The 25,906-nt window shown below is 44.8% G+C and overlaps 4 protein-coding genes across 4 annotated transcripts in view; 2 read left to right on the plus strand and 2 right to left on the minus strand.

Moving 5' to 3' along the window:
- The window catches only part of LOC144676698 (uncharacterized), a 27,064-nt gene extending 4,942 nt beyond the window's left edge, over positions 1-22,122 (minus strand). Inside the window, exon 1 of the mRNA XM_078537048.1 lies at positions 21,076-22,122. Coding sequence (XP_078393174.1) covers positions 21,107-21,694 — 588 coding nt within the window. The 5' untranslated portion in view covers positions 21,695-22,122 and the 3' untranslated portion in view covers positions 21,076-21,106. The remainder of the gene's footprint in view (positions 1-21,075) is intronic.
- LOC144676699 (uncharacterized) lies at positions 460-1,459 on the plus strand (the record flags this gene model as incomplete). The annotated part of the gene is made up of 2 exons (XM_078537050.1): positions 460-541; positions 612-1,459. Coding segments are annotated over 2 exons (930 nt in total), but the record flags the coding sequence as incomplete, so codon positions are not given.
- On the minus strand, positions 5,488-7,402 carry LOC144676697 (uncharacterized). Its single transcript, XM_078537047.1, has one exon. The coding sequence runs from the start codon at positions 7,207-7,209 to the stop codon at positions 6,463-6,465; it is 747 nt and encodes a 248-aa protein (XP_078393173.1). The 5' UTR covers positions 7,210-7,402; the 3' UTR covers positions 5,488-6,462.
- Positions 15,879-25,906, plus strand: LOC144676700 (uncharacterized). Its single transcript, XM_078537051.1, has 3 exons — positions 15,879-16,742; positions 25,095-25,289; positions 25,372-25,906. Exons 1-3 carry the CDS (start codon positions 15,988-15,990, stop codon positions 25,904-25,906), a joined length of 1,485 nt encoding a protein of 494 aa, XP_078393177.1. The 5' UTR covers positions 15,879-15,987.

Below are 25,906 nucleotides of genomic sequence, written 5' to 3' on the forward strand. Positions count from 1 at the left end.
ATAGTAAATGCTACATTTTTATGGTTCTTTAATAAAGTACATTTATTATTATTTCTAGTTTTCCTATATAGTACTGTATATATTTCCAGTCATTAAGGCACAGAAGTTGTCCATTCAGCAAGTTGAGTCCATGCTGACTCTCTGTAGAGCCCCGTTCCCCTTGTATATCAAGAGAGGAAAGAATAAGCCAAAGCAACTAGAATTGGCTGTTCTGACTTTTTGTCCTATACTGACAATGATGGGTTTTGTAAATGCTTTTTACAGTATTTTAGAAGGAGAGGATTTGCAGACAGAAATCTCAAAACATCACATCGTAACCTAACAAAGTCACTTGATTCACTGGGATGTGAAAAACACTGGCCTTTGAATCTGGAAGGAGAAATGTTTGTCTGTTCTGTCTGCTTCAAAAGGTTTTAAATATCAGTGTGACTGGAAAAGCACCGAGACACACACGCCTGACTGAATGTGTTCCAGTGTACTGACTGTGGAAAGAGACTTAACCAGTTATACAATCTGAACAAACATCGCACCAGTCACAGCAGTGAGAGACTGTTGTCTGTCACATTATCTGTGTGGGGACGAGACTTCAACTCATTGTCGAATCTGGAGAGACACCATGGAGAAACCATGGAAATGTGGAGACTGTGGGAAGGGATGCAAAACCCCATCACAGCTGGAGATTCATCTACGCAGTCACACTGGGGAGAGGCCATTCACCTGCTCTGAATGTGGGAAGGGATTCACTCAGTCATCCACCCTGCAGAAGCACCAGCGAGTTCACACTGGGGAGAGGCCGTTCACCTGCTCTGAGTGTGGGAAGCGATTCACTCAGTCATCCAGCCTGATGGCACACCACATCACTCACACCAATGAGAGACCCTTTAAATGCTCTGACTGTTTGAGTGGCTTCAAAAGTGCGGCAGATCTAAGGGTCCACCGACGCATTCACACTGAGGAGAGACCGTTCAGCTGCTCTTACTGTGCAAAGAGGTTTACAACGTCATCCAACCTTTGGACACACCAACGCATTCACACTGAGGAGAGACAATTCAGTTGCTCTTACTGTGCAAAGAGGTTTACAAAGTCATCCAACCTTTGGACACACCAATGCGTTCACACCGGGGAGAGGCCGTTCATCTGCTCTGAGTGTGGGAAGGGATTCACTCAGTCTTCCAACCTGCGGTCACACCAGCGAGTTCACACCAGGGAGAAACCATTTGCCTGCCCTGAGTGTGGGAAGGAATTTATTCAGTCCTCCAGCCTGCGGGCACACCAGCGAGTTCACACCAGGGAGAAACCATTTGCCTGCCCTGAGTGTGGGAAGGAATTTATTCAGTCCTCCAACCTGCGGGCACACCAGCGAATTCACACTGGGGAAAGGCCGTTCACTTGCTCCGTGTGTGAGAAGGGATTCACTCGTTCATCACACTTACTGAGACACCAGCGAGTTCACGAGTGAATACAGGGGTTGGATTCTGCTGTTGTTGCTGCTGTTAATCCAGGACTGAACAATGTTCATTCTGACAGTTGGTGAAGTGGGAGGGTCGGAGGGTTTCTTTCTGCTGGACTGGCCGGTCTCACAACTTTGCTTCCAGTGGGCTGATGCTCTTTGAGCTTGGGAGTGCACGTTTCCACTGAAATGATCTACAGAAGCTCATGATGTATACATATTTCACCCTGAATAGTAAAGAGTGTTTTTCCTACCACTACAGTTAGATCTAAAATAAATACATTTGTCTCTGTTCCATTGAGTCCACAGCACGGGGCCAGGCCAGTCAGCACAATTGTCTATGTCAGTATTTATGCTTCACATGAGCCTCCACCCACCCTCATCTCCCCTCATCAGCATATCCTTCTATTCCTTTCTCCCTAATGTATGTATCTAGCTTCACCTTAAAAGTATTCATACTATTCACCTCAACCACTCGCTGTGGTAATGAGCTCCACATTCTCACCAGTTGCTGGATGAAGATGTTTCTCATGAAATCCCTATTGAATTATTGAACCCCTTTATAATCTTAAAGACTTCCATCAGGTCACCCTTCAGTCTTCTCTTTTCTAGAGAATAGCGCCCCAGCCTTTCATGAGGGGTAAATGCTCTCAGTTCAGGTATTATTCTGGTGAATCTTTGTTTCCCCTCCTCCAGTGCCTTATTTCCTTTCTCGAAATGGAGATCACAAATGTTGACCATCCTCCCAGTGTAATTGAACCATGGTTCTGAACATAAACTCCGTGTTTTTCATTCTATCCCTCTAGAACGCCCTACATATGGGCTCCACATTCAAGGAAATTTGCAAAGTTCTTAGGGAGTCTGGAGCGAGGATTTACGATATTGCCACCAGGGATGAGGGACTTCAGTTAGTTGGAAAGACTGGAGCAGCTGAAATCTCTCTCATTAGATCATTGAGTCATTAGTGTAGGCAATGGGGCCATTCAGCCCATCGAGTCCATGCTGGCTCTCTGTAGAGAAAACCTGTCAGTCCCATTGCCCAGTCCTATCCCTGTAGTGCTCCAGGTTCATTTCCCTGACGTGCCCATCCAATTTCCATTAGAAATCATTCCATCATCTCTGCTTCTAGCACACTCATAGGAAGTGGGTTCCAGGTCATTACCACTCACTTTAAATGTACACAAGGATCACAGAGCACAGAAGGAGGCCATTTGGCCCATCGTGTTCATGTCAGATATTTGAGAAACTACCCAGTTAATCCTAGAACCCTGCAATTTTATTTTCCTTTCAAGAATCTGCCCAATTCCATTTTGAAAGATAGAGTCCAATCTGCTCTCTGCACCGTTTTCAGGCAGTGCGTTCTACATCACAAAAACTCGCTGTGTTTCAACGCAAATAATTCAGGATGCAGCATGTTTGGATTTTCACAAGAGTGATTGAAATGTTGTCAAAGACAAGGTTATTGCACAAAATTAAGACTCAATCCATATTATTTTGATGTGCAGACAAAATGTAATATATCCAAATTTGTGGACAATTGGAAAAAATTGCATTTCTTTGCACCTTGCACCACCACATGACCTCCTACAGCGTTTTACAGCCAATGAAGTACTTCTGAAGTCTAGTCACTGTTGTAATGTATGAAACTGTAGGTAGGCCTGGGTAGCTAAATTTAGTTTTAAAAATCAATCACTTTCACACTGTATTCACTGTTATAGGTAACAAGGTTAAGGAAGCCATTTTAAGCTCTAACGTGTCTGGATCTTTATTTTTTTAATCATAAAAACTGTATCAACATAAATGTTTCCAGAACCTGCAGCCCCAATGTTTAACAAAGAAATTCTTTTCTAATTTTGATAAGTTATAGGACATCATATTCTGCCAAAGTTCAGTTCAAGAAGGCTCATTGTTCAATCCAATCAAGATTAGTAAGAAACTATTGTCTTCTGCAAACTGTCTTTTTGAACCACTCATTCTTGTATCAACCAAATCTATGAATTAAATATTACTGTATTAATTAGCTACCAGTCAGTAACAGCTGATTGAATAAGTAGTGAGCCTTAATTGAATTACAATTAATAAATCAATTCTGAATCAGTCATTATAGTAAAAGACTGAGTTTTATTTGCTGTAAAACTGTAAAACTTTAATTGCTGTGTTTGTAAAGAATGTGCAATGAAGATAAATGTACTGGCAAGAGAGACCTTCAAACCCTGATAAGCCTCAACATTTCGAACTGTATAAGGGATCACATAGAATAAGATAAAGGGATCGTATGAAACAGTTCTATTGTATTCCTGTCTAAGATAATGAGAGAAGGTGGTGTAAGTAATTTGGGATCCAATTAAATTAACCAATTGTCATGTTACAACAAGCCCCACTTTGACATGAGGTAATTGTCACATTGGACATAAAAGTTGAGGTTCTGAAGGTCTTCCTTGCTAGCCAAGTATGAAGATTCCCCAGGCTGAGTTCCAAGAAAATTACTGTCAAAGAAGGAGCCAGACTCGCGAAGCTGAATTCCATAAGAATTGCTGTCAAAGAAGGAGCCTGAGAGGGTTATACTTTTATGGACTGATCACCACATGAGGTTGCAAAGTTATTATTTTAAAGTTGTGAAGTAAACCTTTTTCTTTTAATAAACTTCTTTTAAATTTACAATCCATAGAACTCTGCCTTTGCATTAATTGTCAAAATTCTTGTCTGAACCAAAGTGAATTCATTAATTGGCAAGTTGGGGGTGGCTGAAATCGATTAAGTTACAGATCATAAGATGAGGTAACACAAAACTTGAATTTAAAAACTTGCATTTTTAAGGGCCGTTCACAACCACAATACATCCCAAAGTGCTTTACAGCCAAGGAAGTACTTTTTGTAGTGTAGTCACTGTGTAATTTAGGAAACATGGCAGTCCCTGCTCTTCTCTGAAATTGTGGCCATGGGGACTTTTTTTTTTTTTTGTAAAAATATACTTTATTCATAAAAATCTTCAATCACATTCAAAACCATTTCAAAAACAACATTACAAGGGTACAATCCAGGTTAAACTTTTACAAAATGTATCACCAGGTGCATCAGTACAAACAATATTACAGTCATTTACAGCCTTTCATTTTGATCTGTACATCCCGAGGGGCTCTAAACAGTTCCCAGTCTCTCGGTGCGCTGTGGTAGAAAGGTCTTAGACAGCGACCCTTCCCCATTGCGCCTTTGCGGCAGCTGCCCCAAGCTTTAGTGCGTCCCTCAGCACGTAGTCCTGGACTTTGGATTGTGCCAGTCCGCAACAATCGGTCGGGGACAAATCTTTGTGCTGGAAGACCAACAAGTTTCGGGCAGACCAAAGCGCGTCTTTCACCGAGTTGATGATCCTCCAGCTGCAGTTGATGTTTGTCTCGGTGTGTGTCCCTGGGAACAGCCCGTAGAGCACAGAGTCCTGTGTCACAGAACTGCTCGGGATGAACCTCGACAGCAACCACTGCATCTCTCTCCAGACTTTCTTTGCAAAGGCACAATCCACAAGGAGGTGAACAACGGTCTCTTCCCCACCACAGCCACCTCGAGGGCATCGTGCAGAGGGGGTGAGACTCCTGGCGTGTAGGAAGGATCTGACGGGGAGGGCCTTTCTCACCACCAGCCAAGCTACGTCTTGGTGCTTGTTGGAAAGTTCTGGCGATGAGGCATTCTGCCAAATGACTTTGACAGTCTGCTCGGGGAACCATCCCACAGGGTCCACCCTCTCCTTATCCCTCAGGGCCTCTAGGACGTTACGTGCTGACCACTGCCTGATGGACTTGTGGTCAAAGGTGTTTTTCTGCATAAATTTTTCCACCAGGGACAGGTGGTACGGCGCGGTCCAACTACTTGGAGCGTTCCGCGGCAGCGTGGCCAGACCCATCCTTCGCAACACCGGGGACAGGTAGAACCTCAGCACGTAGTGACACTTGGTGTTTGCGTACTGAGGGTCTACGCACCGCTTGATGCAGCCGCACACAAAGGTGGCCATCAGTATGAGGGCGATGTTGGGCACGTTTGTTGCAATCTCCTCCATCACCTTTGTTTTAATATAATGTGAAGATTTCTGCCTCACACATCTCCACTGGAACGGATCCTCCCTTCCAACAGAGAAGGATGAGGTCATAAAGGTGCGGCAGTAGATGGGACTTTCCGTGCTTGAGCAGTTCAGCTGGAATTCCATCCTTGCTGGTGTCTTCCTGCTTGCTAAGCAATCAATGTTGTGCATCTGATAGGCTTTGCTTTTTGCTTCAATGACAGATGTCATCTCTGCTGAGCAGGTCTCAAAACAGTCTTTGTTGTGGGTTCCACCTTTACCAAATGTTGCTGCTGCTGTTAGAAATTATTGAACTCAGCGACTTCCAAGCTTCATCAATATCAATGTTGATTGATGAAGCTTTTATTGATGTGCCTGTAAAATAATTCACTGTTTTATTTAATGTTCCTCTATAATTCAATTTCAAAATGGAGGTGCCGCTGTGAAGAATGTCACTGTGAAGAATGTGAAAGTCAGTAAGAATTGTCATCAAGGATTAATCAGCACTTTCTAATGGGAGATGTAAATCAGTGGAACTGTTCAGACACTGAATTGTAGTTTTTGCAAATACCAATTTAGGGTTGAAGTAAAAGTTCATAATTTTATTGTAAATGAGTTCCTGTTGAGAGTTCTTGAATTAAGGGGAAAGATCACAGATGGTGCTTTTAAAAAGGGACACTGCAGCCCTGAAGATCAGTAACATAGCCAGAACATTAAACTCCAGCCAGTTATAGGGGCTGTTACAGACTATCAGTCCTGGATGTGAGTTTTTTTTATTCATTCATGGGATGTGGGCATCTTTGGATAAGACAACATTTATTGTCCATCCCATATTAACAGCAGCAATAACAGCAGAATCCAACCCCTACAGTCATTTGTGAACTCACTGGTGTGTCAGCAGGTATCATAATGAGTGAACCCCATCCCACACAGAGCAGGTGAATGGTCTCTTCCTAATGTGAAGTCATTGGTTTGCACTGTGGGTGGATGACTTCCTGAACCTCTTCCCACTAGAAGTGCAGCTGAATGGCTTCTCCTCAGTGTGACTTCGCTGGTGTCTTAGCAGGCTGGATGATTGGGCAAATCTCATCCCACACACAGAGCAGCTGAACAGCCTCTCCCCGGTGTGAACTCGCTGGTGCAACATGAGACTGGCTGACTGAGTAAATCCCTTCCCACATACGGAACAGGTGAATGGTCTCTCCTGAGTATGAACTCGCTGGTGTGTCAGCAGGTTGGATGACTGAGTGAATCCCTTCCCACACACAGAGTAGATAAATGGTCTTTCGCCAGTGTGACCTCGCTTGTGTACAGTGAGACTAAATGGAGACTTGAACCTCTTTCCACAGGAAGTGCAGCTAAATGGCCAATCCTCAGTGTGAACTCTCTGGTGTAACATGACACCAGCTGATTGAGTGAATCCCTTCCCACACACGAAGCATGTGAATGGCCTCTCTCCAGTGTGAACCCGTTGATGTGCGACGAGGGTGGAAGAATGCCTGAACCTCCTTCCACAAGAAGTGCAGCTGAATGGTCTGTCCTCAGTGTGAATTCGCTGGTGTAACATAAGGCCGGCTGACTGAGTAAATCCCTTCCCACACTCAGAACAGGTGAACGGTCTCTCCCCAGTGTGAATGCGTTGATGAGTTTCCAACAAGCATCGATAATTGAATCCCTTCCCACAGTCCTCACATTTCCACTGTTTCTCCATGGTATGGGTGTTCTTGTGTCTCTCCAGGTGGAAAATCAATAAAAGCCTTGTCCACACAGAACAAGTGTATGGTTCCTCCCCACTGCGAATTGTGTGATGTTGTTTCAGGCTGTGTAACTTGTTAATTCTCTTTCCACACTCAATGCACTGGAACACTCTCACTCGGGTGTGAGTGTGTCTTGGTGCTTTTCCAGTCACACTGGAAAAGAAAGAACAGACAAACATTTCTCTTTCCACATCCAAAGGCCGATGATATTCAGGTCCTGATGATTGAATGACTGTCAGATGTTGATGTAACGTTTGGTTTGAGTTTCTCGTCTGTAAATCGTCCTCCTTTAATTGTCCTGTAAAATGCGTTTACAAAAGTCATCACTCTCAGTGCAGGAAAAGATCGTAACAGACAAATCAAGTTTTTGTGAAACAATTTTCTTCTTATGTTCCCCCAAAACTGAAAATTCCCGTCTCACACACTCTCCCACACCCGTGCTGAAGTTCCAACCCATCACACTATCTGTTACCATTTCTTTCTTCCACTCCCAATTTTCCCCCTCCCTTTACTAAGCCTGGATTGTTTTCCAGCCCCTGCACACAGACTGAGAATAAAATTAATGAATCAATCATTTTCTCTCCTAGTCACTGGGACCCCGAAGCCACGCCCTGCGTCACCAAGATGACCCATCATTCCCCCGCTCCAAGCGCAAACAAGATGGCGGCCGTAAACACGGGCTTAATCCGGGAAAAAGCCCCGCTGCAAACGCGGCATCTGCAGGTCTTTTGTCGGATTTCGCGGCTTACACCGGGTGAACAGAGGCCGCCCAACCGCCGGTTCCCCTCCCCCGCTGCCGAGCGACAAGCAAACATCTCCCCAGCATCAACACTCACCCTGCGCATGCTCGGAACACTCAGTGGAACCGCGCATGCGTTCAGGTCTTCTGTTGTGAGGATAGAGGACTTTCTCCCCCGCTCGGAATGCTGGGTATAGGCCCCGCCATTGGAACTATCCATCAATTTATGATTATTTCTTCGCAGTTGCTGAGGCTGCGCTCGTTCCGCTCAGCTTCTGGGAGCCGCACCGCGCATGCTCAGCGCATTTCGACTGTTTCCGGGGGCGGGACCTTCCCGCATCTGCGCAATGCGGCCACTCTGTCAGAGATAGGTCGTATTTCCCTGCGCCGTGTATTCTGGATATTAGGGACCGTCATTTATATGTTTAGCGGAGGGAAAGTTCATGTGTCGTAATCATTGAATAATAGAACAGCATAAAGCAGTGATCATTATCCACTCCCACTCCCTGCCAGTCTCTCGTAAAATGAATACGTTCATAACAATAATTCATTTGACTATTTTTAAATGGTTTTCTTTTGTTTAAAAATAATGTTCATCTAATTTTAATTTTTAACTCGGATTCATGGCCTCAATGTTTTTTTTTCATCCTCGCAACCCCTGAATTCCATCTGGCTGTGTAATATTGGCCAGTGGTGATTGATTGTGCTGGGAATCAATAGGATGTGGAGCTCAGAGGCCAGTGGACCAAGGGAAGCAGTGAGTTCTGTAACAAATTGCCTGGCTGGAGCGCTGGAATCTGAGTTAACCAGTCAAATGAGTCAGTGTGAACCCCTGGTAAACAATTTATCTTTTAAAAAGTAACTCAATTTTATTTTATTAACAAAACCGTTTAACTTTTGTCTGCATTTTGTTTTTCTGGAGCTCCTATTATGAGTGTCATGCTCTTCAGTGCCAAGTGGACCACGTTTTTAAAGATCATTCATTTCCCCCTTTCCACGTTGCTGTTAATTAAAGATGCAAATATTGATTCCCCCTTATTGTGCAACAATTTGTGATACTTAGAAGGATAAATCCCACCCTTCTACACATTTATTTATTAAAGAAACATCTTTCCTGTAATTACTGAACCACATTCTATACTGGGAGAAATGCCTCGTGGCTCCAGCCTTGAAAGTTCTCATCCTTTTGTTCAATCCCCTCCATGGAGTCACCCCTCCCTATCTCTGTGACCTCTTGAAAATTTATTATGAAGAAGCTGTTTTTGGCATCAGAATGCAGCTCAAGTTGGCATAAGAACCAGAGGTGACATGAGGAAAAATATTCTGACATGAGTTGTTATGATCGGAATCCCACTGCCTGAAAGGGTGGTGGAAGCAAATTCAATTGTGGCTTTAAAAGTCAGAAATTCTTGAATTGGTAAAAATTGCATATCTACAAGGAAAGGGCAGGAAAGTGGAGCCAGCATGATGGGCTGAAGGGCTTCCTTCTGAATTGTACAATTCTCTGATTTTGTGAATACAATGTTCCTCCGATTCTGATTTCTTCCTCCCCAAAAATCCACTCACAGATGTGCAGTTTGGGTTCCTCCAGGGCCACGCAGCTCTAGATCTCATTACAGCCTTGGGACAAACATGGACAAAAGAGCTGAATTCTTGAGGTGAGTTGAGATTGGCTGCCCTTAACATCAGGACAGCATTTGACTGAGTGGGATCGAGGGTCCCAGTAAAACTGAATTCAATGGGAACCGGGATGGAAAGTTCTGCCTGAAATAATACGTTGCACGAAGGAGAACGTTGTGGTTATTGGAGGTCAATCATCTCAGTGCCAAGACTTGCTGCAAAGTTCCTCAGGGTAGTGCCGAGGCCTATTCATCAATAATCTTTCCTCTGCCATAAGTCAGACTTGGAAATATATCAGCGTTGCTTCGGCATCACTGGGTCCAAATCCTGGAACTCCCTTCCTAGAAACATCTACACCATGTGGACTGCAACGATGGCTCACCATCAACTTCCAAGGACAATTTGGGATGGACAACAAACGCTGGCCTTGCCAGTGACGCCCACATCCCGTGATCAAATTATGACAAGGAAATAAACTGGATTTCATTGTTCTGAATTTCCATCCTGCACTGACTTTTGTAAACTCCTATTATATGATAGTCATTTGGAAGGATTTGCAGGTGGGAAACTCAAACCAAACACCTCATCAAAATCTGACAGATTCACTCAATACATCAGGCGCTGGATATCATTGAATCTTCAATATAGAAGGAGAATGTTTTGAACAATTGCACAGCCTGAAAAAGCATCGCACCTTTCACAGTGGGGAGAAACTTTGTGTAGATGAGGTTTGAACTGATCATCCAACATGGACAGCCACGAGGACACCGGCACCACGGATAAACTGTGGAAATGTGGGGACTGTGGGAAGGGGTTTGTTTCCCCATCAAAGCTGGAAATTCATCGACGCAGTCACACTGGGGGGGAGGCCATTCACCTGCTCTGTGTGTGGGAAGGGAATCATTAATTCATCCAACCTTCTGAGACACCAGTACATTCACACTGAGCAGAGTTCAGTCGTTTGCTCTGTGTGTGGGAAGGCAATCAGCCATTCATTGAACTTTCAGAGATGCCAGCAAACACACAGTGGACAGTGGCCGTTCACCTGCTCCGTGTGTGGGAGGGGATTCACTCAGTCATGCTCCTGGCTGTCATATCAGCGAGTTCATAAGTGACTGTCGGGGTTGGATTCTGCCGTTGTTGCTGCTGTTAATCATGTTCATGATTGAATCCTTTCATGCTGACAATTGGTGTTTGTTTCTGCTGATGTTAATAAACCACATAATTGGGCTACTGTTTAATATTCTGGGTAAATGTCAAATCGTTGTCAAGCTTTATTTTAAATACATTTTATGTAGATTTTTGTCTTTCACACCTGAGTGTTTAGCATCACCTGGTTGCAGCTCAGTAAGGGTAACCTGAGGGAGGATCATACGACAGGAACAGAATTTCAGCCTGAACACGATCCTTCAGTGTCAGAATGAGAGGGACAAATGCCACTTTCGTCTTTCTTGTCTCTCAAGAAATGCGTTCCAGCCACTTCTATGCAGTATGCACAGCCTAATGGTGACCAAAGCCAGGTAGTGTGGAGTCAAAGGTCACATACAAAAATGCATTGAAAATCATAAACTCCCTGTTAGTCTAACCCTCTGATATCTGCTTTGTAACAATCGTGTTTCAAAGCTCTGAGGCACAGAGCAGATGGCTCCTTTACAAATGTGATTGTTCAACCTGAGTCAGGAAGACTGAAAATGTGTTGTTAAATCAGAGATTGGTGTAAAAATCTGTTAACTGCTGGTACAATTATACAACATTCATTTGATCTTCAGATACAGAAGGACTTACAGCGTGTTTCCATAAATTCCTTATTTTATTGATGTTATATACCAGGATTTTATTGCAGTCTTCCGCAGGTTTAGCTCTACCCCGCAATTTACTAATCAATAAATTAATAAATATATCACTTAATTACTTCATCGTGTCATTGTTCAGTCAGCTAACGAATTAAAGCTTTAATGAACTATGCTACAAATATTTGTTAATTGCGAATTCTTACCTGTGATTTACTGTAATTCTGCTCCCAAGTTTTAAAATTGGAGCTCTGATTTCTGAGTCCAAATCGTTTATATAAATTCTGAATAACAGTGGTCCCAGCATTTCTCCCTGTGGAACATCACGTCCCACCTTTTACCAGTCTGAGTAGCTACTCTTAACCTCTTCTCTCTGTTTTCTGTTTTGTAACTAGCTTGTTATCCACAACAGCATGTACAATCTACAAGGTGACCAAGATGCTGTGTGGAGTGAAGGACCAGGAAGCAGAATGGGTGGATAGATGGCTACAAAACCGAAATGAGAGGGTTAGATTTACAAGGAGTTTGCCGTGATCTTTCCATCCATTCTGCTCTGTGTACTGACCTTCACCGAGACCATCAATGGAAAGGGAATTAGCATCATGTGTACTGCCAAGTGGAAAGTAGAGGCTGCAATTTACCAAGGATGTTGTCCTGTGTTCTATACTATCTCCCACCAGGGCTGATAACCCAGGGTGGCAATAGACAGCTCATTGTTAACAATTTGCGTTTGCTTCTGTCCCAGGTGTTCTTCAATATTGATTTAAAGTTCAGAGAAACATAGAAAATAGAAGAAGGAGAAGGTCATTCAGCCGTTCAAGCCTGCTCCACCATTCAATATGATCAGGGAAAAGAATAGGTCTCATAAGGGACAAAGGGGGCAATCTATGGGTGGAGCCAGAGGACATCGCTAGAGTGTTGAATGAATACTTCATGTCCATCTTCACCCAAGAGAATGAGGATGAAGGTATTGAACTTGGGGAGAGAGACTGTGAGGTCCTTAAGCAAATTGATATAGGGAGTGACAAGGTATTGGAGATGTTGGCAGGCTTAAAAGTGGACAAATCTCCAGGTCTGGATGATTTATGTCCCAGACTGCTAAGGGAGGCAAGGGAGGAGATCACAGGGACTCTGACACAAATTTTTAATTCCTCTCTGGTCACGGGGGAGGTGCCAGAGGATTGGAGAACAGCCAATATGGTTCCGCAATTTAAGAAGGGTTGTAGAGATAAGCCAGGGAAATACAGGCCAGTGAGTCTCACGTCAGTGGTTGGGAAACTGTTGGAGAAAATTCTGAAGGAGAGAATCTATCTCCAATTTGGAGAGGCAAGGTTTGATCAGGGATAGTCAGCATTGCTTTGTCAGAGGGAGGTCATGCCTAACAAATTTGATTGAAGTTTTTGAGCAGGTAGATGAGGGTAGTGTAGTTGATGTAGTTTATATGGATTTGAGCAAAGCCTTTGACAAGGTCCCACATGGGAGACTTAGAAAGAAGGCAAATGCACATGGGATACAGGGTAATTTGATAAGGTGGATTCAAAATTCGCTTAGTTGTAGGAGGCAGAGGGTGATGACAGAAGGATGCTTTTGTGACTGGAAGCCAGTGTCCAGTGGCATACCACAGGGATCAGTGCTCGGTCCCCTATTATTTTTCATTTATATAAATGACATAGATAACTATGTGGAGGGTAGGATTAGTAAGTTTGCGGATGACATAAAGATTGGCCGGGTGGTTAACAGTGAGGTTGAGTGTCTTGGGTGACAGGAAGATATAGATGGGATGGTCAAATGGGCAGATAAATGGCAGATGGAATTTAAACCTGAAAAGTGTGAGATGATACACTTTGAAAGGAGTAATTTGACAAGGAAGTATTCAATGAACGGCATGGCACTAGGAGGTTCTGAGGAACAAAGGGACTTTGACGTGTGTGTCAATCGATCTCTGAAGGCAGAGGGGCACGTTAGTGGGGTGGTGAAAAAGGCATATGGAACACTTGCCTTTATCAATCGAGGCATAGATTAAAAAAGTAGGGAGGTCATGTTGGAGTTGTATAGAACCTTGGTGAGGCCACAGCTGGAGTACTGTGTGCAGTTCTTCTCACCACATTATAGGAAGGATGTGATTGCACTGGACGGGGTGCAGAGGAGATTCACCAGGATGTTGCCTGGGATGAAACATTTAAGTTATGAAGAGAGGTCGGATAGATTTGGGTTGTTTTCGTTGGAGGAGAGAAGACTAAGGGGCGACCTGATCGAGGTGCACAAGATTATGAGGGACATGGACAGGGTGGATAGGGAGCAGCTGTTCCCCTTATTTGAAGGGTCAGTCACAAGGGGGCATAAGTTCAAGGTGAGGGGCAGGTGGTTTAGGGGGTATGTGAGGAAAAACTTTTTTACCCAGAGGGTGGTGACAGTCTGGAATGCACTGCCTGGGAGGGTGGTGGAGGCGGGTTGCCTCACATCCTTTAAAAAGTACCTGGATGAGCACTTGGCACGTCATACCATTCAAGGCTCTGGGCCAAGTGCTGGTAAATGGGATTAGGTAGGTAGGTCAGATGTTTCTCATGTGATGGTGCAGACTTGATGGGCTGAAGGGCCTCTTCTGCACTGTGATTCTGTGATCATGGCTGATCCTCTGTCTCAACGCCATAATTCCACTCTCTCCCCATACCCCTTGATGCCTTTAGAGTCTAGAAACCTAAGCATTTCCTTCTTAAATATATTCAGTGACTAGACCTCCACAGCCTTCGGTTCACCGCTCTCTGCTTGAAGAGGTTTCTACTCATGTCAGTTCTAAATGTCCTACCCCGTATCCTGATATTGTGACCCCTTGTTCTAGACCCCCCCAGCAAGAGGCGACATCATCCCTGCATCCAGCCTGTCCAGCCCTGTCAGAATTTTACTCGTTTCAATGAGATCACCTCTCATTCTTCTAAACTGCAGTGAATACAGGCCTAGTCGGCCCAATCTCTACTCATTCGACAATCCTGCCATCACAGGAATCAGTCTGGTGAACCTTCACTGCACTCCATCTTTGAAAAGTATATCCTTTCTTAGGTAAGGAGACAAAAACTACACACAATACTCCAGGTGTGGTCTCACTGTACAGCTGCAGTAACACAAGGGTTGAATTGGATGGCCAAAACTTCTCGCAGTCCCTGCAGGGTCATGTTTAGTTGAATTTCTGGAACATTGTGGCCCTCCTCCCCGGTATTATTCGGGTTGATTGGTGTGAGGCAAAATGTTATTTGCCTGATCGATCAGGTAGTGCCCCCATGTGTGCCTGTGAGTATGTGAGTGGGTGTCTGTGTGTGTGAGTGATGTGTAAAACCTGACATCTGTGCAACCAGACCCCACTTATTTAGTAAGAACATGCAGTGTCTGTTGTTTTCCAGATCCCTTCCTTTCCCCTGACTATTATCCTCAGGTAGTACACAAATTCCTTGTGCACATCGTCCTCCAGCGCACCCATTGTTCCCATGAATCACCCGAGCAGTGAGATGGAGCATGCGCAGTGCGGCTGTTGAGGCCGGATAGCAGTGCGCAGGCGCAGTGTCGGGAAGTCTGGAGCATGCGCAGTGCGATTGATGGCCTTGCGGGTAGAGGCGCCTGCTTGTCCCGGAGAAGCGGAGTCAGAGCGAGGCGGTGGGTGGGAGGATTTGGAAACACTTTGTGGATCCACAAACCCTGAGGAATAATTATCAGCTCCTGGTTTGCAGCTGCGGGGCTTCTCCCTCCCGGGAACAGGCCCAGGTTAACGGCCGCCATCCTGGGTCAGCGAGTGGAGGATGGTTCACATCAGAGGATGGGGGAGGGGGGACAATAAATAAGAGGTTACACTTTGCGCTCAAATCAATGAGGATCTGATCTGTGGGAAGGAAGGAAACCCTGGGAGGTGGGCGGGGAGGATTCAGAAACACCCGCTGGAGGCCCCGAACCCCCAATAAGACTCATTGATTTTATTGTCAGTCTGCAGACAGGAGCTGGAGAACTGAACCCAGGCAGAGGAGAGGGAGGGAGAAAACTGGGAGTGGAGGAAAGAAATGGTGGAGATGGTGAGATGGGTTTGGATTTCAGCCCAGGGAGGAGGGAGAGTGTGTGGGATGGGGATTTACAGCTTTGGGGGAACAAGAGAGGAAAATATGTTCCATCGAAAGTAGAATTGTCTTTTCTGAATTCTGTCCTGGACTGACAGTGATGACCTTTGCAAACTCCTTTTACAGGTTAGATGAGGGTTTGCAGATGGGAAACTTGAAGCAAACATCACGTCAAGATCTGACAGAGTCACTCAATTCATTTGAACCTGAGCATCATCGGCCTTCGAATGTGGAAGGATAAATATTTGTCTCTTCAGTCGGGGAGGGGGAAGATTTCAAACATTTGTGTGACTAAAAAAGCGGCAAGACTCACACACCCGAGTGAGAGTGTTCCAGTGCACTGACTGTAGAAAGATCTTTAACCGGTTACACAGCCTGAGAAAGCATCACATTGTTTGTAGTGGGGAGAAACCATAAACGTGTTCTTTATGTGGATGAGACTTCAACTGATCATTCAGCCTCGAGAAACACAAGGATACCGGCACAATGGGGAATCCGTGGAAATGTGGGGACTGTGGGAGGGGATTCAAATGCCCATCCACGCTAGAAACTCATCGACGCAGTCACACAGGGGAGAGACCATTCACCTGCTCTGTGTGCGGGAAGGGATTCACAGAATTATCCAGTCTCCAGTCACACCAACTCATTCACACTCAGGAGAAGCCATTCAGCTGCACTTTCTGTGGAAAGAGCTTCAGGCAGTCAGGCACTCTCATTACACACCGGCGAGTTCACACAGGGGAAAGGCCGTTCACCTGCTCTGTGTGTGGGAAGGGATTCACTAAGTCATCCAACCTGCTGACACACCAGCGAATTCACACTGGGGAGAGGCCATTCACCTGCACTGTGTGTAGCAAGGGATTCACACGGTCATCCCACCTGCTGATACACCAGCGAGTTCACACTGGGGAGAGACCGTTCATCTGCTCCGTGTGTGGAAAAGGATTTACTGATTCATCCTGCCTCCTGTCACATCAACAAACTCACACTGAGGAGAGACCGTTCAGCTGCACTTACTGCGGAAAGAGGTTCAGGAGTTCATCACACCTCATTGCACACCAACGAGTTCACACTGGGAAGAGGCCGTTCACCTGCTCCGAGTGTGGGAAGGGATTCACTAAGTCATCAAACCTACTGACACACCAGCGAGTTCACACTGGGGAGAGGCCGTTCACCTGCTCCAAGTGTGGGAAGGGATTCATTAATTCATCCAAACTTTTGGCACACCAGCGAGTTCACAAATGACTGCAGGGACTGGATTATTCTGTTAATCACATCCAGGACTGAATCATTCTGACAGTTCAGCTTTGGTTCTGCTGAAGTTAATACCCCCGGTAACTGGGCTTGATCTTAGTATTTGTAACTGTAGCTAATTGTGTTCTAGGGGCTGCAATTTTTAAGAACTGCTGTCTGTGACCTTCCCTGTAGTTCAGGAACTTGCATTAGTCGTTAGTTCAGAACAATATTATGAACTTTTTCTTCAATCCTAAATTGATCTTTGGTACGAACTCTACAATTCAGTGACTGAAAGGTTTCACTGATTAACATCTCCATTTAGAAAGTGCTGATTAATCCTTGCTGACAATTCTTACTGACATACATATTACACACAGTGACAACTCCATTATCCACCAGAAAGAAGGGGAATGAGAATTGGTGGAGAATCAAGAGTCCCCAAATATTACCCCTCCCGTCTGGTACAGAAATCCCTCGAGTGGGAATGGAGACAAGTCCAATCCATGTCACGGGCTGTAGGAAATCACCATCTATTAACCGTAAGAAATCTTAAGTAAGTTGTTGACTATTGTAGAAATAACTCTCTTTCTTATGAAAAAAGACTCCATAGCAGCTTGGTGCTGACAAGCATGGATAGGGCTGTTGTCTGAGGACATGTCTCTAGCACAGGCCCTGAAGCAAGACATTTCTAACCCTGATACAACTGGATCCCATGACCCAGATGTAAAGCAGCTGTCTGTTTTTTTTAAATTCAATTCATTCATAGGATGGAGACGTCGCTGGCTCAGCCAGCATTTATTGCCCTTGTTCAGAGGGCATTTTAAGAATCAACCACATCACTGTGGGTCTGGGGTCACATGTAGGCCAGACCAGATAAGGACAGCAGATTTCCTTCCCTAAAGAACATTAGTAAACTAGATGAGTTTTTTATGACAATGATTTCATGGGCATCAGTTTTTTTTTAATGAATTCAAATTTCACCATCTGCCATGGTGGGATTCAAACCCAGGTCCCCAGTGCATTAATCTGGCACTCTGGAATACCAGTCCAGTGACAATACCACTACTCCACCACCTCCCCAATGACTGTGTAAAGGTTAACACAGGCTCTTGAGAGGAAAAAAAAATCTCTTTGACTAGGAAGAAAATTCCATACTGATCCATATTGGCTCCAGTACAACACCCACACTTTGGCACACACCAGCAAACTGTTGAGAAGAGACCGCTGCCATCAGCTACAGAGCCCAGCACTTACTCTGCATCATCCATCTGTTTGTTCTCCGGGACAGTAAACTGTTCTCACTCCATCAGCTTCAAGGATCTCTTTCTGAAAGGGCTCCAGCCATGAGTCTGTAGCATGTGGGGTGTTTATGACACTATGGCAATGACCTGGGACAAGTTGTTTCAACATTCCCATAGGTCCACGAACAGACCCGTGATAACTCCACTAGCACCCACGAAGAGGAAGACCCTTGCCTGGCCAGAAATCTGGACCATCCAGGAACTTCATGCCAGGAAGGGATGACCCGGTGCATTGTCCTAATTGTAACCGCCTGGGCCACTATGCCCGTCACTGTCATGATAGGTGCAGTAAGGAGACTGACATTAACAGTGAGTCCTGCTTTCCCCCTCCCCCTGCACAGGTGAGTCCTGATCCTGTTGATCAGTGGCTGGAAAGAACGGAGGCAGCGATAGAGACTAGGTGAATTAGTAACAGAGTTTTGCTGGCTGTCACAGTGTATCAGGTACCCCAGGCACATATCTCCAGACTCCCAGTGACTTCAGTAGGGCTCCCACAGAGTTGTTTCCCCTCTCTGACAGATAGTGGAAGACCGGTATTCTGCACTATTGATAATGAAGGCCATCAATAATCCACGATCTTCCTCCTGACCCCATGAAAGGTGTGCCCCAAGTTTTATCAGGCTTTGCAGAGGAGTACGAACCCGTCACCTCTGATGATCCTGAGGTCCAGGCAGTTCTCGAATCTGTGCCAGGTGCATTCACATGGTTGTGGAGACATGACCAAACCGGCAGATATTAGCAGACTGATACATCCTCCCATGAAGAAGTGTCCTTACCCTGCTGAGAGTATACCATACATTCGAAACACCGTCCAGTCATTGTTAATGCAGGGCATTGCTCGCAAATCTCAAAGATTCAAAAATTCTTTCAAGGAAGAAGCTAAAAAATTTGGAACCAATTGGCATTTAAGCGAAAATGCCACCAACTTAGGTGCTGAGAGAAGTGAAACGTTATAATTACTCAGTGAAAGTAAATCTTTAAGTACGAATTACAATGCACTTGTACAATTGTAAAAGGCATTGAAAGGTTTGCTTCATGGAAGAAACACTTTAGGTTTCAAGTTATGTTTCAGAGTTGAAACATAACCAGTGGGAAGCTCCACCTCCTTTAACTCTTGTTGGTCTAAGAAGGTTGAATCTTTTGTTTAACAGTAAAAGCTAACTTTTTAAATTTTATTTTTCCTCAGTTTTAACACAGTCATTTGGAAAAATACTTGCAGAGAATCAAACAAAAGAATAAAATTTGGGCAAAGATAAAAAAAATGATTAGAAAAATATGGTAGTTTCATTTATGTTTGATCTGAAGAAGTTATGTAACGTTTCCACAATTGTGCACATTTGAGAATGTTTGCTCTGTGCTTTTGCAAACATGCAGAAAAGTTAACCCTTTCCAATGACGTGATGTTTTGAACTAAAAATTTGGCTTTATCCCATTTGTTATCTTTAAAGACAAAGTACTTGAGAATGGGAGTTATCTCCAAACTGATTGCAAGTACCTCGACTTCTTTCTCTGATCCAATTACACCATATTATGAGAATATTAAATTGGATGGCAAAGTTCCTCCATGGCTCATGAATGTGATAGAATGGTAATTAATGCGATGCCCCACATAGAATAAAAGATAGAGTAAATTATACCACCAAATGGGAATTGGAATAACCCCCTCTCCCTACCTTGGGTATAGTTCAATAGAATAGATCAATCTGGTAGCCATGTACATTCTAGTGAAACTCAGAGAAGTTTCGATGGGATGAGTAAATTGATAGCTTTCTTTGTTTGTATCCTTGCCTCTGAACTGTTAAGAAAACTGCATTTGATAGTCTGGCCACTACCCAAGGCATCAGAACCATAAGCAAAGATCTTCAGTCAGATGCCCCGTTTGATCTTTCAATAAGATCACCTGAAAGTTCAGGAGTGGTTTGTATCAGGTGGAGCATATGTGGCATGATACTAACATACCGATGTGAGTGTGCAGGTGTGATTTGTAACGTTTGAAAAAATTCCGAGGAGACTGCGACCTCCAGCCATGGAGATCAGCTTCCCCCCGATCCAGGACTAGTAAACCATCCCGAGGAGACTGTCACCTCCAGCCATGGAGATCAGGTTCCCCCACCACATATCTCCATCCATTTGTCCACACAGGGACCAGTAAACCATTCTCACCTGTTACGGGTTGTATGTTCTTTCTGCCTATTTAACTGATGTATCATATCTAAACTGTTGCTTCTTAATAAAATGCTTTAAGATCACCTAGGACTTCGACCCACTTTTTGGGTAATCTGTGAATCCCAGAGTAAAATCTTCCACTCGTCCATGAGAGTAACCGAAGGCATGAGGACTGAAATAATCTGGAGTAATGATGAGGTGTTAGTTGTGGCTCAGTGATTGTATTCTTATATTTGAGTTAGGGGGTTGTGAGTTCAAATCCACATCCAGAAACATGAGCATAAAATCCAGGTTGATATTTTGATGCAGTACTGAGGGAGCACTGCACTGTCAGAGGTCCCATCTTGCAGATGAGACATTCAACTACGGCCCCATTTGCCCTCTCAGTTGGTGTAAAAGTTCCAATAGTGTTATTCCAAAGAGCAGGGGAGTTCTCCCTGGTGTACTGCTTCATATTTATCCCTCAACAAATATCACTGAACAGATTACCTGGTTAAAGTCACATTTCTATTAGTGGAAAGTGGCTGTGCATAAATTGGCGACTGCACTTTCTCCATTACAGCAATGACTACGCTTCAAAAGAACTTAATTGGCTGTAAAGCACTTTGGGACATCCTGATGTTGTGAAAGGCGCTATATAAATACAAGTTTCCATTAACAAAGGAGAAAAGGCCCAAAAATGAAACAGGCGGTAACAGGATATCAATCAGTCTCCTCTTATCTTAGAGAAATCAAGGACTCGAACACTGTGTTTGACACAAAACTGATTTATTTAACCTATATCCAGAATATTAAGCTCCAACCTAGTTACAGAGATTATTAACATAAACTGAAACTCCAGCTGTCAGAATGAACATGGTAACAGCATAACACATAATAACAGCAGAATCCAACTCCTGCAGTCACTTATGAACTTGCTGGTGTCTCAGCAGGTACGATGAACAAGTGAATCCCTTCCCACAGACGGAGCAGGTGAATGGTCTCTCCCCAGTGTGAGTGTGTCGGTGTCTCTGCAAGTGAGATAACTGAGTGAATCCCTTTGCACACACGGAACAGGTGAATGGCCTCTCCCCAGTGTGAACTCGCTTGTGATTCAGCAGGGTAGATATCTGAGTGAATCCCTTCCCACAGGCGGAGCAGGTGAATGGCCTCTCTCCAGTGTGAGTGCGCTGGTGAATCTGCAGATACAGTTTGCCTTTAAAGCTCTTCCCACAGTCGGAACATTTAAAAGGTCTCATGTCAGAGTGAACTCGCTGGTGTCTCAGAAGGTGGGCTGAAATGGTGAATCGTTTCCCACACTCAGAGCAGGTGAATGGTCTCTCCCCAGCGTGAGTTCTCTGGTGTTTCAGCAGGCTGGATGACTGAGTGAATCCCTTCCCACACACGGAGCAGGTGAACGGCCTCTCCTCAGTGTGAATTTGTTGGTGCATCAGCAAAACCTTTTTGCTTTTAAAGCTCTTCTCACAGTCAGCACATTTAAAAGGTCTCATGTCAGAATGAATAAGATGGTGTGACGTGAGGTCGGTTACTTGACTGAATCCCTTCCCACACTTGGAGCAGGTGAATGGTTTCTCCCCAGAGTGAGTTCTCTGGTGTTTTTGTAAGCTGGATGACTGAGTGAATCCCTTCCCACATACGGAGCAGGTGAACGGTCTCTCCCCGGTGTGACTGTGTCAATGGATTTCCAGCACGGACGGGGATCTGAAGCCCTTCCCACAGTCGCCACATTTCCACGGTTTCTCCATGATGCCAGTGTCCTCGTGTCTCTCCAGGTTGAATGATCAATGGAAGCCTCGTCCACACACAGAACACGTGCACGTTTTCTCCCCGCTGTGAATGGTGTGATTTTTTTTTCAGGCTGCGTAGCTGGTTAAAGCTCTTTCCACAGTCCGTGCACTTGGACACTCTCACTCGGATGTTTGTGCGTCTGGGTACTTTTCCAGTCACGCTGATGGTTGAAATCTTTTCTGAAAGACAGAACAGACAAACATTTCTCCTTCCGCATTCAATGGCCAATGATATTCAGGTCCTGATGAACCGAGCTTTTCTTTCAAATCTCCTTTCTCTCATGTACTCATCTAGTTTCCTTTGAAAGCAACTAAGTTACTTCACCTCAACTGCTTCCTGTGGTAGTGAATTTCACTTTCTAGCTACTCTCTGACTAAAGGCATTTCTCCTTATTTTCCTGTTGGTCTTTTTAGGAACTATCTTGTACATATGGTCCTGGTTTTTGATTCCCCCCCACATGGAAACATTGGCTCCACTTCTACCCCGTACAACCCATTCATAGTTTAAAAAATCCTCTGGCAGGTCACCGCTAAGCCTTAACTTTTCTAAAGAACAAAGCCCTATCCTGTTAATTTTCCCAATAAATGTAATCGCTCAGTTAGGATATTATCCTTAAAAATCCTTTGTGCAGAAGCTCCAATGCTTATTTGACTTAATTGTATGGAGACCAGAAATACCTACATGGTCCTAAGCAATTTGAACAATATTTAATTATTTCTTAATCTGGTACCCCTGGAAATAAATCCGGGTCTTTTGTGAACATTTTGAATTGATTTCCTGACTTGCAATAATGTTTTTCATTATTCATCTCTTTCCAGAGATTGCATTTCTCTTCTTCTCCATTCAGTTTCTTATTCACTAAGGTCTAGGTAATGTTTGTATTTTTGCTCCCAAGGTACATCATTGCATATTACACGAACATATGGGCAATGAGCAGGAGTCGGCCATTCATCCCCTCGTTGTTGAAGTTCATTTGCCACTTAACTGCCAGTCTGCAGGTGTTCTAATGACTTCTTGTATTATATTAGTGTTAGAAATGCTGTTTGGCATCAGCTGCCAATATTTTCATTGTTCCCAAGTCCCGGTCAGTAGTGTAAATTATGAATAACGGTGTTGGATCACCACTTTGAACCTTCTTCCAATCTGAAATTGCGAGTGGATGTGGTGGTGATTGCATAGATTGCATCAGGGAGGAGGGTCCAGACATTCGGGTTTCTACATAATAAAGTGTTTATTTAATGTATTGTGCCTCTCGAACTGATCTTAATTGGGATGCCGAAACATTACATTCTCTGCCCGCAATTCAACCTATCAATGGCGGCTCATTTACCCAGAACAGCCAGCGCTCCAGAAGATCCCCTATCAATGACTATAGGAGTCCAGTGCGCAGGTGCAGTGTGGGTGTGCGCTCTGAGCATGCTCAGTGTCAGTCATGGTGACAGAGTGAGGAGGAGCGGACGGTTTGGGAGGCGGGAGGAGATTGTGAGCACAGGGTAGGAATGGAAACCGCGGCTGTACTGGGAACTGGATCAACTTCTGGGGTAGGCCTGAGACCCCGAATAAGAGGCCCGAAACCCCGCGTTTACCGCGCGGTGACAGGCCCGGGGACAGCGGGCTCACTGGCCGCCATCTTGCGAGTCGGGGCGGGGCGGATCCGGGAGGCGGGGCTTCCTCCCCAGTGACAGACCCGGGTTATTAAAACAAAAATTGCAGGAAAAACTCGGCAGGTCTGACATCATCTGGGAAAAGAAAGACAGAGTTGACATTTCGAGTCCGTATGACTCTTCTTCAGAATTGAAGAGAAGTAGAAATGTGGTGAAATATATATGTTAAAGGGCGGGGCGGTGGGGGGGGGTGCGGCGTGGGACTGGTGAAGCTGGATAGGAGGCCAGTGATAGGTGAAGGCAAAGGAGAATCCGATTACCCGGGCAACAGGCCGCCGCCATCATGGGAGAGGAAGGCGGGGCTTGTTCAATGAGGGGGCTCTTGGGCGGCCATCTTGGTGAGGTAAGAGGCAGTGGGCGGGGACTCAGGGACCCATTGGCCTGTGCAGCATTGTAAGATGGAATTCACTTCCCCAGAACAAAAACAGAATTACCTGGAAAAACTCAGCAGGTCTGGCAGCATCGGCGGAGAAGAAAAGAGTTGACGTTTCGAGTCCTCATGACCCTTCAACAGAACTCGAAACGTCAACTCTTTTCTTCTCCGCCGAGGCTGCCAGATCTGCTGAGTTTTTCCAGGTAATTCTGTTTTTGTTTTGGATTTCCAGCATCCGCAGTAGTTTTTTGTTTTTATTTCACTTCCCCAGAGATCAGTGAAGGCTGGGTCATTGCACATTTTCAAGGCTGAGTTAGCTGCATTAATTTTTGATCCACAAGGCAGTCATGGGTTATGGGTGCGAGGAGAAATGTGGCGTGAAGGCCAGAATCAAATCAGCCATGATCTCACTGAGCAGGCTTGATGGGCCGAATGGCCTCTGCTGCTGTTATTTCTCACAATCTTATGAAGGTGGGCTGCTTCAGCGAGCGGAGTGCATGTTTGGCCATCTTGTTGGGGAACAGAGAATTGGTGGAACTTCAGCATCCCAGTCATCAGGAGATAAGAGGGGAACGTATGTGAAACAGGGTGTTAAACCTTCGGGGAACCAAGAGAGAAAAAAATGCTTCATAGAAACTAGAATTTTTCACTCTGAATTTCTGGTCTTTCCTGACAGCGCTAACTTTTGTAAACTCCTTTTACAGCATATCAGAAAGGGAGGATTTGAAAATGGAAAGCTCAAACCAAACATCACAGCAAGATCTGACAGAGCCACTTGTTTCATCAGGACCTGAATATTATCCGCCTTTGAGTGTAGCAGGAGAAATGTTTGTCTGTTTACCCGTGGGAAAAGATTTCAAGCATCAGTGTGACTGGAAAAGCACCAAGACACACACACCCATGTAAGCATGTTCCAGTGAATTGACTGTGGAAAGAGTCTTAACCAGTTAAACAACCTGTAAAACATTACCCCATTCACAGTGGAGAGAAACCACACACATATTCTGTATGTGGATGAGGCTTCAACTGATCATCCAATCTGGAGAGACACAAAGGCACCCACACTATGGAGAAACCATGGAAATGTGGGGACTGTGGGGAGGGTTTCAGTTACCCTTCTGAACTGGAAATTCATCGACGCGCTCACACTGGGGAGAGACCATTTACCTGCTCCAATTGTGGGAAGGGATTCACTCAGTCGTCCAGCCTGCTGACACACCAGTATGTTCACACTGATCAGAGACCTTTTGAATGTTCTGACTGTCAGAAGAAATTTAAAAGCAAAAAATATCTTCTCAGACACCAACACATTCACAGTGGGGAGAAGTCATTCACCTGCTCCATGTGGGAAGGGATTCACTGCTACATCTAACCTGCAGAAACACCAGCGAGTCCTCACAAATGAAAGACCTTTTAAATGCCCAGACTGTGGGAAGTGCTTTAAAAGTTCTGGGGAAGTGATATGCCATCAACGTGTTCACACAGACGAGAGACCGTTCAGATGCTGTCACTGTGGGACTGGGTTCAGGCGATCATCTGAACTCACTGTACACCAGCGAGTTCACACTGGGGAGAGGCCGTTCACCTGCTCTGCATGTGGGAAGGGATTTACTCAGTCATACAACCTGCTGAAACACCAGCGTATTCACTCTGCTATGAAACCCTTTAAATGTTCTGACTGTGAGGAGAGCTTCAAAAGCAGCAATGATCTGCTGAGACACCAGCAAATTCACACTGTGGAGAGACCGTTCACCTGCTCCGAGTGTGGAAATGGATTCACTGACTTAAAACGTCTACTGAGACACCGGAGAATTCACGAGTGTCTGCAGGAGTTGGATTCTGCTGTTTTTGCTACTGTTAGCCACATCCAGTATTAA

The sequence above is a fragment of the Cetorhinus maximus genome, unplaced genomic scaffold (genome assembly GCF_964194155.1).
Source record: "Cetorhinus maximus unplaced genomic scaffold, sCetMax3.hap1.1 HAP1_SCAFFOLD_1828, whole genome shotgun sequence".
Taxonomy (NCBI): Eukaryota; Metazoa; Chordata; class Chondrichthyes; order Lamniformes; family Cetorhinidae; genus Cetorhinus; species Cetorhinus maximus.